This window comes from Salvelinus fontinalis, chromosome 2 (genome assembly GCF_029448725.1).
Source record: "Salvelinus fontinalis isolate EN_2023a chromosome 2, ASM2944872v1, whole genome shotgun sequence".
NCBI classification, from domain to species: Eukaryota; Metazoa; Chordata; class Actinopteri; order Salmoniformes; family Salmonidae; genus Salvelinus; species Salvelinus fontinalis.
In genome coordinates, this window is record NC_074666.1 from 11,313,021 (window position 1) to 11,331,808 (window position 18,788).

The 18,788-nt window shown below is 42.7% G+C and overlaps 1 protein-coding gene across 4 annotated transcripts in view; it reads left to right on the forward strand.

Moving 5' to 3' along the window:
- Window positions 1-18,319, forward strand: part of LOC129811822 (protein transport protein Sec31A-like) — a 60,055-nt gene extending 41,736 nt beyond the window's left edge. For 2 of the 4 annotated variants that reach the window (XM_055863475.1, XM_055863484.1), the window contains 6 exons: window positions 421-456; window positions 1,754-1,806; window positions 14,721-14,960; window positions 15,156-15,275; window positions 15,463-15,534; window positions 15,715-18,319. In XM_055863475.1, coding sequence (XP_055719450.1) covers window positions 421-456; window positions 1,754-1,806; window positions 14,721-14,960; window positions 15,156-15,275; window positions 15,463-15,534; window positions 15,715-15,894 — 701 coding nt within the window. In that variant the 3' untranslated portion in view covers window positions 15,895-18,319. The remainder of the gene's footprint in view (window positions 1-420; window positions 457-1,753; window positions 1,807-14,720; window positions 14,961-15,155; window positions 15,276-15,462; window positions 15,535-15,714) is intronic. The other 2 variants (XM_055863467.1, XM_055863494.1) reach the window with 2 other exon arrangements.
- Window positions 18,320-18,788: the final 469 nt, after the last annotated feature.

Here is an 18,788-nt window from a genome sequence, read left to right on the forward strand (position 1 = left end):
TAACATGGCCCTGTCTGGCCTTCTGGGGTAACTGAAGTGTGCGATGTTATTAGCATTAGCATCTTGTTAAAGGAAATGGGACTTTATTAGGTGTAAACATTTACAGGTACAGTAACAACAACACATTTGTGGGAAGTGTGGCAGATAGCCGAGCAGTTAAGAGCTTTGGTCCAGTAACCGAAAGGTCACTGATTCGAATCCTGAGGTGAAAAATCTGTCGATGTGCCCTTGAGCAAGGCACTTAACCCTAAATGCTCATGTAAGTCACTCTGGATAAGAGTGTCTGCTAAATGACTAATTTAAATGTTGAGTGTACTATTAGTAGTTCCCTAGCTATCATTGTCATTATCATATTCCTGTTCTCTCACGTGCCCTGTTGGTTCTGGGAAATGTTGTAGAGTGTATTTGTTTCATTCACAGAAGGATATAATCCAGACAGTACCTGTTTCATGGAAGGTGAATTTAAATAGACAGCTCTGCTCTGCTACCTTATATAATTACTGCCCGGAAATGTCTGCCACCGGGCCTGACCAGATCATACTAATCAATGTAATCAAAACCGTCAAAAGCGCTAGCCAATATTCCTTACGACCAGTTGCATTTCCAATTCTGTTTTATAGATTCATATTTAATCAAAGAACCAAATTCTATTTTTTTTTAACCAGCTGATTTTAACGGGAGCTATCACATCATAACCAGGACAATAATCATAACTGCCATGATGCTGTTGATCAAGAGGTTAACATGGGTATGAGTGTCAGTTGGTTGGCCCCGATGTGTGGTGGTCTGGGCAGGAGCGCAAGTAGCAATGATTGGGTTGGTGATATATTTGAGTCCATTTTAGATGGCTCAGAGCTTTGCTTGGCTGTCTAGGGCAGGCAATATCCTGATGAAAATGACAGGTAGGAGGATCATGATGATTACATTTAGGGGTAAGCCCAGGCTACACTGGTGAAATACTAATACATTTAGCCTAAATTAAAACTGTTTTGGTAATTTACTGAAGTGTAAATAAAATTAGCCATAGAGACCAGCCGCTGTTGCTTGTTGTCTTTCACTGAGATATATCGCTTGCTTCAACTTTGGTGATTAGTAAGTTTTTTTTTTTTTAAGCCTCCCGCTTTGGGCTGAATGTGTCAATGTGTATTTCATATATGCATAATCTATGAGCAGAATTACTGTTTTACCTCAGCCACGAAATCCCTAGTTTGAAAGTGACTGTTCCTTGGAAACTGCGGTGGCATTTTCGCTACATTTATCCCCACATGGGCCAGCCCTCTAGCAAGTTTAAGCCAATGAGATTCAGCCCCTCACCATTTGAGTGACAGCTAGCAAGACGGACACACAGCAGAGAGGGAGAGAGCAATGACATGGTGCACATATCTGCACATATTCTGGGACCACTTTTGGTTCGTGAGCACTACATTCAGAACTACTGGCAAAAAGTGTACAGAATTACCAGATAATCTATTTATGTAATTTTAAAATAAGCAATCAAAGCAACGATAATATTTTTGCGTATCCATGCTACCAAGAAATCGTTATATGAAATATTCAATATCCCTCTCTTCATACCCGCTTATGAAAAACAGCTCTTACTAGTCCCGTTCTCTATGCCAGAATCATTCCAGTGTTGTGCTGTGAGTAGCCTGGGTGCCAGTCTAACTGTGGTTGTCTCTTGCCAAGCTAGAGAAAGTGGCACCCAGTAGTGAGGAGAAGAGTGAGTGATGAGTTTCTTTCTGCTTCTCCACAGGCCCTCAGAACGGCTGGAACGACCCTCCTACCCTGAGCAGAGTGCCGAAGAAGGTGAGACCTATCACACAACCACTAACACATACAGTATCATGCTGTGGTCACTGACCCTGGGTCTATAGTTCTCCAGTACACAGGAGCATGTACATACATACATACATACATACATACATACATACATACATACATACATACATACATACATACATACATACATACATACATACACTGAGTGTACACAACTCTTTCCATGATATAGACTATGCAGGTGAAAGCTATGATCCCTTCTTGATGTTAAATCCACTTAAATCAGTGGAGATTAATGAGGAGTGACAGGTTAAAGAAGGTTTTTAAGCCTTGAAACAATTGAGACATGGATTGTGTATGTGTGCCATTCAGAGGGTGAATAGGCAAGACAAAAGATTGAAGTGCATTTGAACTGGGTATGGTAGTAGGTGTCAGGCGTACCGGTTTTTGTCAAGAACTTCAACACATGACCTCCCGGATGACGCAGTGGTCTAAGGCACTGCATCGCAGTGAATTATAAGTGAAATAATCTGTCTGTAAACAATTATTGGAAAAATTACTTGTGTCATGCACAAAGTAGATGTACCAACCGACTTGCCAAAACTATAGTTTGTAGGCCTCCCGGGTGGCGCAGTGGTCTAAGGCTCTGCATCATGTGCCACCAGAGATTCTGGATTCGAGCCCAGGCTCTGTCGCAGCCTGCCGCGACCGGTGCACAATTGTCCCAGCGTCGTCCGGGTTGGGGAGGGTTTGGCCGGCAGGGATATCCTTGTCTCATCGCGCACTAGCGACTCCTGTGGCGGGCCGGGCGCAGTGCACGCTGACCAGGTCGCTAGGTGTACGGTGTATCCTCCGACACATTTGTGCGGCTGGCTTTCGGGTTGGATGTGCATTGTGTCAAGAAGCGGAGTTTCGGAGGAGGACGCATGGCTCTTGACCTTCGCCTCTCCTGAGTCCGTACGGGAGTTGCAGCGATGAGACAAGACTGTAACTACTACCAATTGGATACCACGAAATTGGGGAGAATTTTTTTTTTATTTTTTTTTTTAAGAACTTCAACGCTGCTGGGTTTTTCAATCTCAAAAGTTTCCTGTGTGTATCCAGAATGGTCCACCAGCCAGCTTGACAACTGTATTGTATTCATTATGGACCCCCATTAGTTCCTGCCAGGGCAGCAGCTACGCTTCCTGGGGTCCAGAAACATTAAGGAAGTTCTATACAATTTAAAATATTACTTGACATTACATTTCAAAACACTTTTCACAATACATTAACACATTTCTACAATACGTACGTGTGTGTAGAGTGCGTGTCTTATGTGTATGTGTGCCTGTGTGTGTGTGTCTCTTCACAGAACCGCTGTTCCATAAGGTGTATTTTTGTCAGTTTTTTCCCCCGACCGGATTCTACTGATTGTATCAGTTACCTGATGTGGAATAGAGTTCCATGTAGTCATTGCTCTATGTAGTACTGTCCGCCTCCCATAGTCTGTTCTGGACTTGGGGATTGTGAAGAGACCTCTGGTGGCATGTCTTGTGGGGTATGCATGGGTGTCCGAGCTGTGTGCTGGTAGTTTAAACAGCATGTCAACACTTCTTACCAAAAAAAAGTAGTGATAAAGTCAATTTCTCCTCCACTTTGAGCCATGAGAGATTGACATGCATATAATTAATGTTAGCTCTCTGTGTACATTTAAGGGCCAGCCGTGCTTCTCTGTTCTGAGCCAATTGTAATTTTCCAAGGTGTCTTTGTGGCACCTGATCACAGGTGCGACAAAACTAGAGCCTGTAGGAGCTGCCTTGTTGATAGTGTTGTTAAGAAGGCAGAGTAACGCTTTATTATGGACAGACTTCTCCCCATCTTAGCTACTGTTGTATCAACATGTTTTGACCATGACAGTTTCGAATACAGGGTTACTCCAAGCAGTTTAGTCACCTCAACTTGCTCAATTCCATGTTATTTATTACAAGATTTAGTTGAGGTTTAGGGTTTAGTGAATGGTTTGTCCCAAATACAATGCTTTTAGTTTTAATATTTAGGACTGACTTATTCCTTGCCATCCATTCTGAAACTAACTGCAGTGATTTCACTCGCTGTAGTAGCTGACGTGTATAGTGTTGAGTCATCCGCATACATAGACACACTAGCTTTACTCAAAGCCAGTGGCATGTCATTACTAAATATTTTTAAAGGAGCCTAGACAGCTGCCCTGGGGAATTCCTGATTCTACCTGGATTATGTTTGAGTGGCTTCCATTAAATAACACCCTCTGTGTTCTGTTAGACAGGTAACTCTTTATCCACAACATAGGAGGGGGTGTAAAGCAATATTACATAGGTTTTCCATTAGCAGTCTATGATCGATAATGTTAAAACTTCTTATGGCTGCAAGGCAAAGTGTTGAGTAGCCAGTGAAATCGTGCCCATTTCAAACGGCCTCCTACTCAAATCTTGCTCGTACAATATGAATATTATTATTCTTTTTGGATAGAAAACACTTTCTAGTTTCTAAAAGAGTTGGAATTATTTCTCTGAGTGAAACAGAAGTCCTTCTGCAGCACTTTTCCTGACCAGGAAGTGAAATGTCAGAAATCGATGCTCTTTTCAACTTGATGCCTATACATGGTCTTAACACTTAGGAGTCTGCTGACACTCTATACGCCTTCCTATTGGTGTAAAGAGGATGTCAGAGAAGAAATTTTTGTGTTCCTCTTGGTCTGTGGTGGGAAAAAAACTATTTCTTTGACGTGACCGTCCACTTCCGGTACTCTGAAGGAAGTGGGATTGACTTCTGTTTTGCCTTGGTAACGAACGGCTAACGTCTCCGGCTCGAATTTTTTTTGATACATGTGACCATATCATCGTAATGTATGTTTTTTCAATATAGTTTAATCAGATTATTGAAACTTTATTCGGGAGTTTTGCCGTGTTCCGTCCTCTGACTGTGTTTACGTTGGAGAAATTTATGCCACTCGGCTAGTGCCAATGCTAATTGAAGAGGGACATTTGCCATTCTGAATCGAAACAACGACTCATCTGGACAGAGGACACGTTCTTCAACATTCTGATGAAAGATCAGCAAAAGTAAGACCCATTTTATGATGTTATTTCATATATCTGTCGTGCATGTGAACTGGCCGTGGGCACCCAATTATTTCTGTCTATTGTAGCTACGCTAATATAGCGATACATTTTGTTTGCGCTGTAAAACATTTAATAAATCGGAAATATTGTTTCAAATCACAAGATGCCTGTCTTTCAATTGCTGCAGACTATGTATTTTTCAGAAATGTTTTATGATGAGTAATTAGCTATTTGACGTTGGTGTCTGTAAATATTATGGCTGCTTTCGGTGCAATTTCGGATTGTAGCTGAAATGTAAACTATGGTTTATACATGAAATATGCACATTTTTCAAACAAAACATATGCTATACAATAAATATGTTATCAGACTGTCATCTGATGAATTTGTTTCTTGGTTAGTGGCTATTTATATCTTTATTTGGTCGAATTTGTGATAGCACCTGATGGAGTAAGAAACGGATGGAGTTAGAAAAGTTGTCTTTTGCTAACGTGGTTAGCTAATAGATTTACATATTTTGTCTTCCCTGTAAAACATTTAAAAAATCGGACATGTTGGCTTGATTCACAAGATGTGCACCTTTCATCTGGTGTCTTGGACTTGTTAATGTGTGAAAGTTAAATATAAAAAAAAAAAAAGAGAGATTTTGAATTTCGCGCCCTGCACTTTGAGCTGGATGTTGTCATAAGTGTACCGGTGTCGGGCTGCCCCCGTAAAAGGTTAAATGCCGCACTGAAGTCTAACAAAACAGCTCCCACAATCATTTTATCATTAATTTCTCTGTGCCGATCATCAGTCAAGTGCCGTGCTAGTTCAATGTCCTTCCCTATAAGCGTGCTGAAAGTATGTTGTCAATTTGTTTACATTAAAATAACATTGTATCTGGTCAAACACCATTTTTTCCAAAAGTTTACGAAGGGTTGATAACAGGCTATTTGAGCCAGCTGATTGGTCAGTTATTTGAGCCAGTAAAGGGGGCTTTACTATTCTTAGGTAGCGAAATGACTTTTACTTCCCTCCAAGCCTGGGGGTACACACATTCTAGTAAGCTTAATTTGAGATAAGGCAAATAGGAGTGGCAATATTGTCCACTATTATCCTCAGTAATTTTCCATCTAAGTTGTCAGACCCCGGTGGCGTGTCATTGTTGATAGACAATAATAATTCTTTCACCTCTTCCACACTCACTTTACGGAATTCAAAATGACAAGGCTTGTTTTTCATTATTTATATTTGGATTTGTAGTGTCAGCGTCTAGCATGTCATGCCTACGTTTGCTAATAGATGCTTCTAAACAGCTTCTACCTCCAAGCCATAAGACTCCTGAACTTCTAGTAAAATGGCTACCCAGACTATTTGCATTGACCCCCCTCCCCTCTCCACACCACTGCCACTCTCTGTTGTCATCTATGCATAGTCACTTTAATTAACTCTACCTACATGTACATACTACCTCAACTAACCGGTGCCCCCACACATTGACTCTGTACCGGCACCCACCTGTATATATTGTTATTTTTTACTGCTCCTCTTTAATTACTTGTTACTTTTATCTCTTATTCTTATCCGTTTTTTTTTTAAACTGCACTGTTGGTTAGGGGTTCGTAAGTAAGCGTTTCACTTGAAGGTCTACACCTGCTGTATTCGGCGCATGTGACTAAGCCAATTACTTTAATGATTTTTTTCATTGGCAAGGTTTTGTGACGAATGAGCCATCTGATTCAATGAATGATGGAGCTGAGTTTGCATTTTTGCCCAAAATGTAATTTAAGGTGCTCCAAAGCTTTTACTATCATTCTTTATATAATTTATCTTTATTTCATAGTGTTAGTTTCTTCTTTTTATTCAGTTTAGTCACATGATTTCTCAATTTGCAATACGTTTGCCAATCGGTTGTGTAGCCAGACTTATTTGCCATTCCTTTTGCCTCATCCCTCTCAACCATATAGTTTTTCAATTCCTCATCAGTCCACAGGGATTTAACAGTTTTTACAGTCATTTTCATAATGGGTGCAAGCTTACCAGCAACTGGAATAAGCTATTTCACAAATATGTCAAGTGCAGCGTCTGGTTGCTCCTCATTACACACCACAGACCAACAAATATTCTTTACATCAACAATATAGGAATCACTACAAAACTTACTGTATGACCTCTTATACACTATATTAGGCCCATCCTTTGGAACTTTGTGTTTCCTAGATATGGCTACTATATTGTGATCCCTACATCCAATGGATTTGGATACTGCTTTAAAGCTAATTTCTGCAGCATTAGTAAAGATGTGATCAATACATGTGTATGATTTAATTCCTGTGCTGTTTGTAACTACCCTGGTAGGTTGACTGACAACCTGAACCAGGTTGCAGGCACTGGTTACAGTTCAAAGGTTTTTCTTGAGTGATCAGCTTGATAAAAGCCAGTCAATATTTAAATCACACAGAAAATATACCTCTCTGTTGAGATCACATATATTGTCAAGCATTTCCCACGTTATCCAGATACTGACTGTTAGCACTTGGTGGTCTATAGCAGCTCCCCACAAGAATGGACTTTAGGTGAGGCAGATGAACCTGTAGCCATATTACTTCAACAGTATTTAACATGTGATCCTCTCTAAACTTTACAGAAATGTGGTTCTGAATATTAACAGCAACACCTCTACCATTGGCATTTCTGTCTTTTCTGTAGATGTTATAACCATGGATTGCTGCCACTGTATCATCAAATGAACCTGATGGCGCCGACAGAGATGGTCGCCTCGCTTCAGGTCCTTAGGAAACTATGCAGTCATTTGTTTTTTTATGTATTATTTCTTACATTGTTAGCCCAGAAAATCGAAAGTGTTATTACATACAGCCTGGAAGAACTACAGGATATAAAAGCGACATCAACTTACCAACATTACGACCAGGAATACGACTTTCCAGAAGCGGATCCTTTGTTCGGATCTCCACCCTGGACGTGGGGTCTTATCCTAGAGGCCGACACAAAACAGCACGTTTGCCGCAGGAGAGGCAGACGGAGCGGCTTACTGGTCAGACTTAGAAGGCGAACACACCATCCACCGCTTCCGAGCATATTACTCGCCAATGTCCAATCTCTAGACAACAATGTGGATGAAATTAGGGCACGAGTTGCCTTCCAGGGAGACATCAGAGATTGTAACATTCTCTGTTTCACGGAAGCATGGCTCACTCGGGATATGTTGTCAAAGTCGATACAGCCACCCAGTTTCTTCATACATAGCGCCGACAGAAACAAACATTTCTCTGGTAAGAAGAAGGGCGGGGGTGTATGCCTTAAGATTAACGACTCATGGTGTAATCATAACAACATACAGGAACTCCAGTCCTTTTGTTCACTTGACCTAAAATTCCTTACAATCAAATGCCGACCGCATTATCTATGTATTTATTTCACCTTTATTTAACCAGGTAGGCAAGTTGAGAACAAGTTCTCATTTGCAATTGCGACCTGGCCATGATAAAGCAAAGCAGTTCGACACACAACAACACAGTTACGCATGGAGTAAAACAAACATACAGTCACTAATACAGTAGAAAAACAAGTTTATATACAATGTGAGCAAATGAGGTGAGAAGGGAGGTAAAGGCAAAAAAAGGCCATGGTGAAGTAAATACAATATAACAAGTAAAACACTGGAATGGTAGATTTGCAGTGGAAGAATGTACAAAGTAGAAATAATGGGGTGCAAAGGAACAAAATAAATAAATATAGTAGGGGATGAGGTAGTTGTTTGGGCTAAATTATAGATGGGCTATGTACAGGTGCAGTAATCTGTGAGCTGCTCTGACAGCTGGTGCTTAAAGCTAGTGAGGGAGATAAGTGTTTCCAGTTTCAGAGATTTTTGTAGTTCGTTCCAGTCATTTGCAGCAGAGAACTGGAAGGAGAGGCGGCCAAAGGAAGAATTGGCTTTGGGGGTGACCAGAGAGATATATCTGCTGGAGTGCGTGCTACAGGTGGGTGCTGCTATGGTGACCAGCGAGCTGAGATAAGGGGGGACTTTACCTAGCAGGGTCTTGTACATGACCTGGAGCCAGTGGGTTTGGCGACGAGTATAAAGCGAGGGCCAGCCAACGAGAGCGTACAGGTCGCAGTGGTGGGTAGTAAATGGGGCTTTGGTGACAAAACGGATGGCACTGTGATAGACTGCATCCAATTTATTGAGTAGGGTATTGGAGGCTATTTTGTAAATGACATCGCCGAAATCGAGGATCGGTAGGATGGTCAGTTTTACGGGGGTATGTTTGGCAGCATGAGTGAAGGATGCTTTGTTGCGAAATAGGAAGCCAATTCTAGATTTAATTTTGGATTGGAGATGCGTAATGTGAGTCTGGAAGGAGAGTTTACAGTCTAACCAGACACCTAGGTATTTGTAGTTGTCCACATATTCTAAGTCAGAACCGTCCAGAGTAGTGATGCTGGACGGGCGGGCAAGTGCAAGAGAATTTTCTTCGATTATATTCACAGCTGTGTATATCCCCCCCAAGCAGATACCTCGACGGCCCTGAAAGAACTTCACTGGACTCTATGTAAACTGGAAACCATATATCCTGAGGCTGCATTTATTGGAGCTGGGGGTTCTAACAAAGCTAATCTGAGAACAAGGCTTCCTAAATTCTATCAGCATATTGAATGCGCGACACGAGCTGGTAGCATTCTGGACCATATCCGTAACTTCCGTAACTTCCGTGATGCATGCAAAGCCCTCCCCCGCCCTCCCTTCAAATCTGACCATGACTCCATTTGGTTGCTCCCAGCCTATAGACAGAAACTAAAACAGGAAACTCCCGTGCTCAGGTTTAAACTACTGGTCTGACCAATCGGATTCCACGCTTCAAGATTGCTTCAATCACGTGGACTGGGATATGTTCCGGGTAGCCTCAGACAACAACATTGACGTATACGCTGACTCTGTGAGCGAGTTTATTAGCAAGTGCATCAGTGATGTTGTACCCACTGTGACTATTACAACTTTCCCTAACCAGAAACCGTGGATTTATGGCAGCATTCGTGCAAAACTGAAAGATCGAACCACCACTTTTAATCATGGCAAGGCGACCGGAAACATGACCGAATACAAACAGAGTAGCTATTCCCTCCGCAAAGCAATCAAACAAGCAAAGTGTCAGTATAGAGACAAAGTAGAGTCGCAATTCAACGGCTCAAACACAAGACGTATGTGGCAGGGTCTACAGTCAATCACGGATTACAAAAAGAAAACCAGCCCCATCGCGGACACCGACGTCTTGCTCCCAGACAAATTAAACAACTTCTTTGCTCGCTTTGAGGACAATACAGTGCCACTGACATGGCCCACTACCAAAGACTGTGAGCTCTCCTTCACCGTGGCCAACGTGAGTAAAACATTTAAACGTGTTAACCCTCGCAAGGCTGCCGGCCCAGACGGCATCCCTAGCCGCGTCTTCAGAGCATGCGCAGACCAGCTGGCTGGTGTGTTTGTACGGGCATATTCAATCAATCCCTATCCCAGTCTGCTGTGCCCACATGCTTCAAGATGGCCACCATTGTTCCTGTTCCCAAGAAAGCTAAGGTAACTGGACTAAATGACTATCGCCCCGTAGCACTCACTCCCGTCATCATGAAGTGCTTTGAGAGACTAGTCAAGGATCATATCACCTCCACCCTACCTGATAGCCTAGACCCACTCCAATTTGCTTACCGCCCAAATAGGTTCACAGACGATGCAATCGCCACCACACTGCCCTATCCAGTCTGGACAAGAGGAATACCTATGTAAGAATGCTGTTCATTGACTACAGCTCAGCATTTAACACCATTTTACCCTCCAAACTCGTCATTTAGCTCGAGACCCTGTGTCTCGACCCCGCCCTGTGCAACTGGTTCCTGGACTTTCTGACGGGCCGCCCCCCCAGGTGGTGAGGGTAGGAAACCATCTCTACCCCACTGATCCTCAACACTGGGGCACCACAAGGGTGCGTTCTCAGCCCTCTCCTGTACTCCCTGTTCACCCATGACTGCGTGGCCATGCATGCCTCCAACACAATCAAGTTTGCAGACGACAGTGGTAGGTTTGATCACTAACAACGACGAGATGGCCTACAGGGAGGAGGTGAGGACCCTCGGAGTGTGGTGTCAGGAAAGTAACCTCTCACTCAACATCAACAAAACAAAGGAGATGATCGTGTACTTCAGAAACAGCAGAGGGAGCATCCACCCCATCCACATCGACGGAACAGTAGTGGAGAATGTGGAACGTTTAAGGTCCTCGGCGTACACATCACGGACAAACTGAAATGGTCCACCCACACAGACAGCGTGGTGAAGGCACAACGGCACCTCTTCAACCTCAGGAGGGTGAAGAAATTTGGCTTGTCTCCTAAAACACTCACAAAGTTTTACAGATGCACAATCGAGAGCATCCTGTTTGGCTGTATCAACGCCTGGTACGGCAACTGCTCCGCCCACAACCGCATGGCTCTCCAGACGGTAGTGCGGTCTGCACAACGCATCACCGGGGGGCAAACTACCTGCACTCCAGGAAAGCTACGCACTCGATGTCACAGGAAGGCTAAAAAGATCATCAAGGACAACAACCACCTGAGCCACTGCCTGTTCACCCCGCTATCATCCAGAAGGCCTGGTCAGTACAGGTGCATCAAAGCGGGGACCGAGAGACTGAAAAACTGCTTCTATCTCACTAGCTTTATCTCAGACTGTTAAACATCCATCACCAACAGAGTGGCTGCTGTCAACATACAGACTTAAATATCTGGACACTGTAATAAATGGACTTAATAAAGGTATCACTAGTCACTTTAAATAACGCCACTTTAATAATGTCTGCATATCCTACATTACTCATCTCATATGCATATACTGTATTCTATACCATCTACTGCATCTTGCCTATAGCCATATATTTATATGTACATATTCTTATTCATCCCTTTATTTGTGTGTATAAGGTAGTCGTTGTGAATTTGTTAGATTACTTGTTAGATATGACTATACTGTTGGAACTAGAAGCACAAGCATGACTACGCTCACATTAACATCTGCTAACCATGTGTATGTGACCAATACATTTTGATTTGAAGGTATTATCTAAGAGTTTCAGAGGTTGTCTTCTAGGCAGAGTTGCAAAGAAAAAGCCATATCTCAGACTGGCCAATGAAAAGATTAAGATGGGCAAAGGACACAGACACTAGAACTCTGCCTAGAAGGCCAGGATCCTGGAGTCACCTTTTCACGTTGAGACTGGTGTTTTGCCTGTACTATTTAATGAAGCTGCCAGTTGAGGACTTGAGGTGTCTGTTTCTCAAACTAGACACTGCAACGTGCTTGTCCTCTTGCTCAGTTGTGCACCGAGGCCTCCCACTCCTCTGGTTAGAGCCAGTTTGCGCTGTTCTGTGAAGTTTTTTTTTTTTTTTTACCAGTTAAGTTGACTGAGAACATGTTCTCATTTACAGCAATGTCGTGTCTTTGACTGCCAGATTAATTGCTATGACATGCTATTCTATAAAATAATTTCTCCGTAACTAATATTACCTGATTGAACTAATCATGTAAATATTAATTAACTAGAGAGGGACACCAAAAAATAATATTTATAGAGCTGTTATCTTTCGAATAAACTCTTAAAGATTTAGTAATATTTTACTAAATAGCAGTCACATTAATCGTCATTATATTCAGTCTCATCTGAAAGTTGTAAGTCCTTGATTATCTGCAAGAATCCTGGCTAATAAGTTGAATCAGCAATACAAAATTGGGTTTAATTATTTATTTACTAAATACCCAACTAATCACACAGAAACACACATATACAATTAAATCATAACTTGATCACAAATTACGTCATACAGAAAACGTCCCTAGCGGGCAGAATCGATATGACAGCTTGTTACACAAAGGAAAGGGGGGGGGGGGTCCTAGTGAAAGAGCGGGAGACTCGGAACAGGGCAAAAGCTGTGCTCTCGTAAATATAGTATCTTATGCATTCTAAATTACCGCCCATTTGAAGAAGAAAATGCAATACATATTTACTCTGAGCTGCGCTTCAGTAGGTTGGTGGTAGATGGAGGGCCGTATCGCCAACCCGAGTCCTCTGTCCTTTGGAGATGGTCTCTGGTAGTCACGGGAACACGTGTGTATTAGACGGGATACTTGGACTGTCCTTCCGAACCTGCGTTTAGCTGTTGCTAACTCCAAGGCTAGGAGATATCACTTCTGTAGTGAATACGAGTTCAAGTTCATACCATTCACAATCAAAGTCCATGCTGATGTTGGCTTCATCTATAGTGATTATCTGAACCATTCTGACCCTGGATCGTCATCCTAGAGTACCCGGAACAGGAAGTTATTTTCTGGGAAAATGGCTTTTATAGTGGAGGGAGAGGGGTGTGTCTGAAAGGTTTATAACCCATTCCTCTTCACAGGGGCGGACCACTGTGAGCAGAGAAACTTATGAAAGCGCAGATCTCTCATTTGGAAGCTAAAATTACATTTCATCTCTTCACAAATAATGTCATATTCAAACATTTGAATTAAACAACAATTCCATGTGAATCCGATACCTCTGACGTTTAGACTTTTCACAGTAGCGTTTATGTCATTCTATCATTGATGAGAATGTGTCAGAGGGCAACCGAACTGACATAATATACCTTAAGTACCACCGCATATGTACAGTTGGTTGGATTACCAGAATATAGTTCATTTCCCCCAACTTCTGATGTTACTCAGAATCTCTATGTTAACCTATGGGTTTCCTTATGTCACATCAGTTATAGTGGGGAGAGAGAAAAAGAGGTATTTATGACTGTCGTAAACCTACCCCCAACGTCATGACAGCAACGACCTGGGGAATAGTTACAGGGGAGAGGAGGGGGATGAATGAGACAATTGTAAACTGGGGATTATTAGGTGACAGTGATGGTTTGGGGGCCAGATTGGGAATTTAGCCAGGACACCGGGGTTAACACCCCTACTCTTACAATAAGTGCCATGGGATCTTTAATGACCTCAGAGAGTCAGGACACCCGTTTAACGTCCCATCCGAAAGACGACACCCTACACAGGGCAGTGTCCCCAATCACTGCCCTGGGGCATTGGGATATTTTTTAGACCAGAGGAAAGAGTGCCTCCTAATGGCCCTCCAACACCACTTCCAGCAGCATCTGGTCTCCCATCCAGGGACTGACCAGGACCAACCCTGCTTAGCTTCAGAAGCAAGCCAGCAGTGGTATGCAGGGTGGTATGCTGAGCTTTGAGCTTATGAGAGCTTTGAGGCCATATAGTACACAGCGTTGTACGAGATCTTTAGTTTCTTGGCAATTTCTTGCATGGAATAGCCTTCCTTTCTCAGAACAAGTATAAACTGACGAGCTTCAGAAGAAAGGTTTTTGTTTCTGGTCATTTTGAGCCTGTAATCGAACCCACAAATGCTGATGCTCCAGATGCTCAACTAGTCTATAGAAGGACAGGTTTATTTCTTCTTTAATCAGGACAACAGTTTTCAGCTGTGTTCACATAATTGCAAAAGGGGTTTCTAAAGTGATAAACTTGGATTAGCTAACACAACCATTGGAACACAGGAGTGATGGTTGCTGATAATAGGCCTCTGTATGCCTATGTAGATATTCCATAAAATAATCACCCGTTTCCAGCTACAATAATAATTTACAACATTATCAATGTCTACACTGTTTTTGATCAAATTTATGTTATTTTAATGGACAAAAAATGTGCTTTTCTTTAAAAAACAAGGACATTTCTAAGTGACCCCAAACTTTTGAGTGTGTGTGTTTTATTTATTTATTTTCCACTCACACGCTCTCCCCCTTCCAGGTTCCAGAGAACTACAGTCCTCCTGCTCCCATCTTTTCCCCCCTGGGTGCCGGGGACCCCCAGTCCCAGCAGCCCCCCCAGTCCATGGCCCCAGGCCAAGCCCAGAACCAGGCCCCATACCAGGGCATGCAGCAACAGCAGATGGTCCCCCCACCCATGAACCCTGGCATGCCCAAGACACATGGAGGGAATGTGGAGGGAGCGCCCGGAGCCCCTACTGCAGATGTCATACAGGCATTTGTCTGTTCCTTTTATAAATAGGCCTATTCCTGATTTGAAGATTATGAGAAACATTGATAGTGGATTACATTACTAGTCGTACTATATGGCCTCAAAGCTCTTAACATTGTAAGGTGATACAATTTCAACTTAGAAAGCCCCACAATGATTCACAAGAATTCCAGTCTAAACCCATGTATTGTGATTACCGTCCAGCCGCTGCAGTCCATCCCTGCTGAGCAGGTCACAAAGAAGCCCATCCCTGAGGAGCACCAGGTCCTGAAGAACACCTTTGAGGGCCTCATTCAGAAGTGCTTGGTTGCTGCCGCAGACCCCGTGAGTACAGCGCTCCAAAAACAAAATCCCCTTCAGTTACAGTACATATACAGTACTGTGAAGTACACAGACCTTTAGATGCCTCTTCAAATAAAACTGATTTCCTATATAATTCATTTAGCTGCAAAGTGATTGTAAGAAAGTGATTGTGTAAAACATTTCAATGTTCTCGCCTCATCCCCCACAGCAAACCAAGAGGAAGCTGGATGACGCCAGCAAGCACCTTGAGGCCCTCTACGACAAGCTACGAGAGCAGACAGTGAGTTGAATAATTCTACATTCTTACACTTCTAAATTCCATGTTAGAATGTTGCATATCATTTTGAGATTTACACTCACACCATGAATCTCTCTCTCTCTCACTGTCAATCGCCCTGTCTATCTCTCTCTCAATTTCTCTCTCTTTCGTCTGTCTCTCGGTCTCTCTCGTTCTCTCTAGCTCTCTCTGGCCATCGTACGAGGCCTACACAACATGGTGCAATGCATCGAGTCTCGCTCCTACATGGAGAGCCTCAACATCCACACACACATAGTGAGTAGCAGCAACTTCAGCGAGACGTCTGCCTTCATGCCTGTGCTCAAGGTGGTGCTGACACAAGCCAACAAACTGGGGGTCTGAGCAGGAGGAGAGACCCTCCCCCACTCCTCTGAGTCTGGGGTGAGATGGAGAAGGATTGGGCAGGGATTGATGATGTCATAAAAAAAAGACCAGAAAGTCAATTTGTGAGCCAGGTGGTTTTTTGTTGTTGTACTTTTTACCCCTTTTTTTCTCTCCAACTGGTAGTTACAGTCTTGTCCCATCTCTGTAACTTCCGTACGGACTCGGGAGAGGCGAAGGCCGAGAGCCATGCGTCCTATGAAACACCACCCTGCCAAGCTGCGCTGCTTCTTGACACACTGCTCGCTTAACCCGGAAGCCAGCCGCACCAATGTGTCGGAGGAAACACTGTACACCTGGCGACCAGTGTCAGCTTGCAGGCGCCTGGCCCACCACAAGGAGCCGCTAGAGCGCGATGGGACAAGGAAATCCCGGCCTGCCAAACCCTTCCCTAACCCAGACGACGCTGGGCAAATTGTGCGCGGCCTCATGGGTCTCCCGGTCACGGCCAGCTGTGACACAGCCTCGGATCGAACCGGGGTCTGTAGTGACACCTAGACCGCTGCGCCACTCAGGAGGCGCGAGCCAGGTGTTTTAATCAGCTCATTTTAGTGGAAGTTCCATTTGGCTCAGTGCAGATATTCTACTTCCTCAAGAATCATGAGATTTATGACATCACTGTTGGATTCTTCATCCCATTCCAGACGCTGAGTCCCCTCCTCCCCTTTTACAACTTGAACACAAGCCATGCCACCAGTATCACAACAGTACAGTAGACATATGAGGGAAAAAGGACTAAGATATATTGATATAGCCAGTCTTATCATTGTCACTGGGGTAATATGTTAAAAAGGAATATATTTTATGTTGTTTTAAGATCTTTATTTGTCATTCTGTTTAATTTACTTGTTTATTTTCTGTGTAATCATGGTTTTCAGACAGCGCAGAGTGCAATGGAGGTTCCTCCCCTTTTAACCAGAGACTGTATTTTAGAACACAGAAACCAGACTGTACTTTAGAACACAGAAACCAGACTGTACTTTAGAACACAGAAACCAGACTGTACTTTAGAACACAGAAACCAGACTGTACTTTAGAACACAGAACCCAGACTGTACTTTAGAACACAGAACCCAGACTGTACTTTAGAACACAGAACCCAGACTGTACTTTAGAACACAGAAACCAGACTGTACTTTAGAACACAGAAACCAGACTGTACTTTAGAACACAGAACCCAGACTGTACTTTAGAACACAGAACCCAGACTGTACTTTAGAACACAGAAACCAGACTGTACTTTAGAACACAGAAACCAGACTGTACTTTAGAACACAGAAACCAGACTGTACTTTAGAACACAGAAACCAGACTGTACTTTAGAACACAGAAACCAGACTGTACTTTAGAACACAGAACCCAGACTGTACTTTAGAACACAGAACCCAGACTGTACTTTAGAACACAGAACCCAGACTGTACTTTAGAACACAGAAACCAGACTGTACTTTAGAACACAGAAACCAGACTGTACTTTAGAACACAGAAACCAGACTGTACTTTAGAACACAGAAACCAGACTGTACTTTAGAACACAGAAACCAGACTGTACTTTAGAACACAGAAACCAGACTGTACTTTAGAACACAGAAACCAGACTGTACTTTAGAACACAGAAACCAGACTGTACTTTAGAACACAGAAACCAGACTGTACTTTAAAACACAGAACCCAGACTGTACTTTAGAACACAGAACCCAGAGACTGTACTTTAGAACACAGAACCCAGAGACTGTACTTTAGAACACAGAACCCAGAGACTGTACTTTAGAACACAGAACCCAGAGACTGTACTTTAGAACACAGAACCCAGAGACTGTACTTTAGAACACAGAACCCAGAGACTGTACTTTAGAACACAGAACCCAGAGACTGTACTTTAGAACACAGAAACCAGAGACTGTACTTTAGAACACAGAAACCAGAGACTGTACTTTAGAACACAGAAACCAGAGACTGTACTTTAGAACACAGAAACCAGAGACTGTACTTTAGAACACAGAAACCAGAGACTGTACTTTAGAACACAGAAACCAGAGACTGTACTTTAGAACACAGAAACCAGAGACTGTACTTTAGAACACAGGAGAAATGCATGCTGATATTATGTCTGGAATCATTGTCAGACTGTTTTAAGTGGGTATTATTAATGTCAGGTTTATGACGAGGGTACTGACTCTAATAATGGTGGTCATGCCATCATGGGCTTAACGCCATAGTTTTGATTTGTTTCTTCTCTGTTCTTGTCTTCAGTATGATTAAGGCTGTAGGTGTTAAGTCTATTTTATGTCGGTAAGAAGAGAAAGACACTTTAATATTAAGAGTAGGACATTTTTTAATCGACAACATGCAATATTTTCAATAAATAGTATTTATTTAAAACATGCTGCTTTGTCGTTTTCAGTTGCTTTGAGAGGTTACTAAATGTTTGTCATAAACAGCTTAGATGTCATGCTTTAATAGACAAAATGACTTTCCGTTTACAAATACTGACCAATGAAAAAAGATCTAATCTAATGAATCAACTGGACAGTTAACTTATCTCATGTCCTCCTTGTGCTCTATGGAGATGTTCGTCTTAGGAGTGTCTGGATGTAATGCCAGTGTGTTGCAACGGAGAATGATGTATGTGTCTTGACTGTATGGCTCCATCTTCTGCCTTGACCTGATGGCTGAAGACATAAAGGGACTTTTTAGTATCTTGAATTTGTCATTTCTTATGTATTTACAAAATGAAGATGGCCACTATTAGCTTTTATATCAATCTCTGCCTGCATTCATATCTACTAAGACTAATAATACCTACTGTGCCTTCAGAAAGTATTCACACCCCTTGACTTTTTCCACATTTTGTG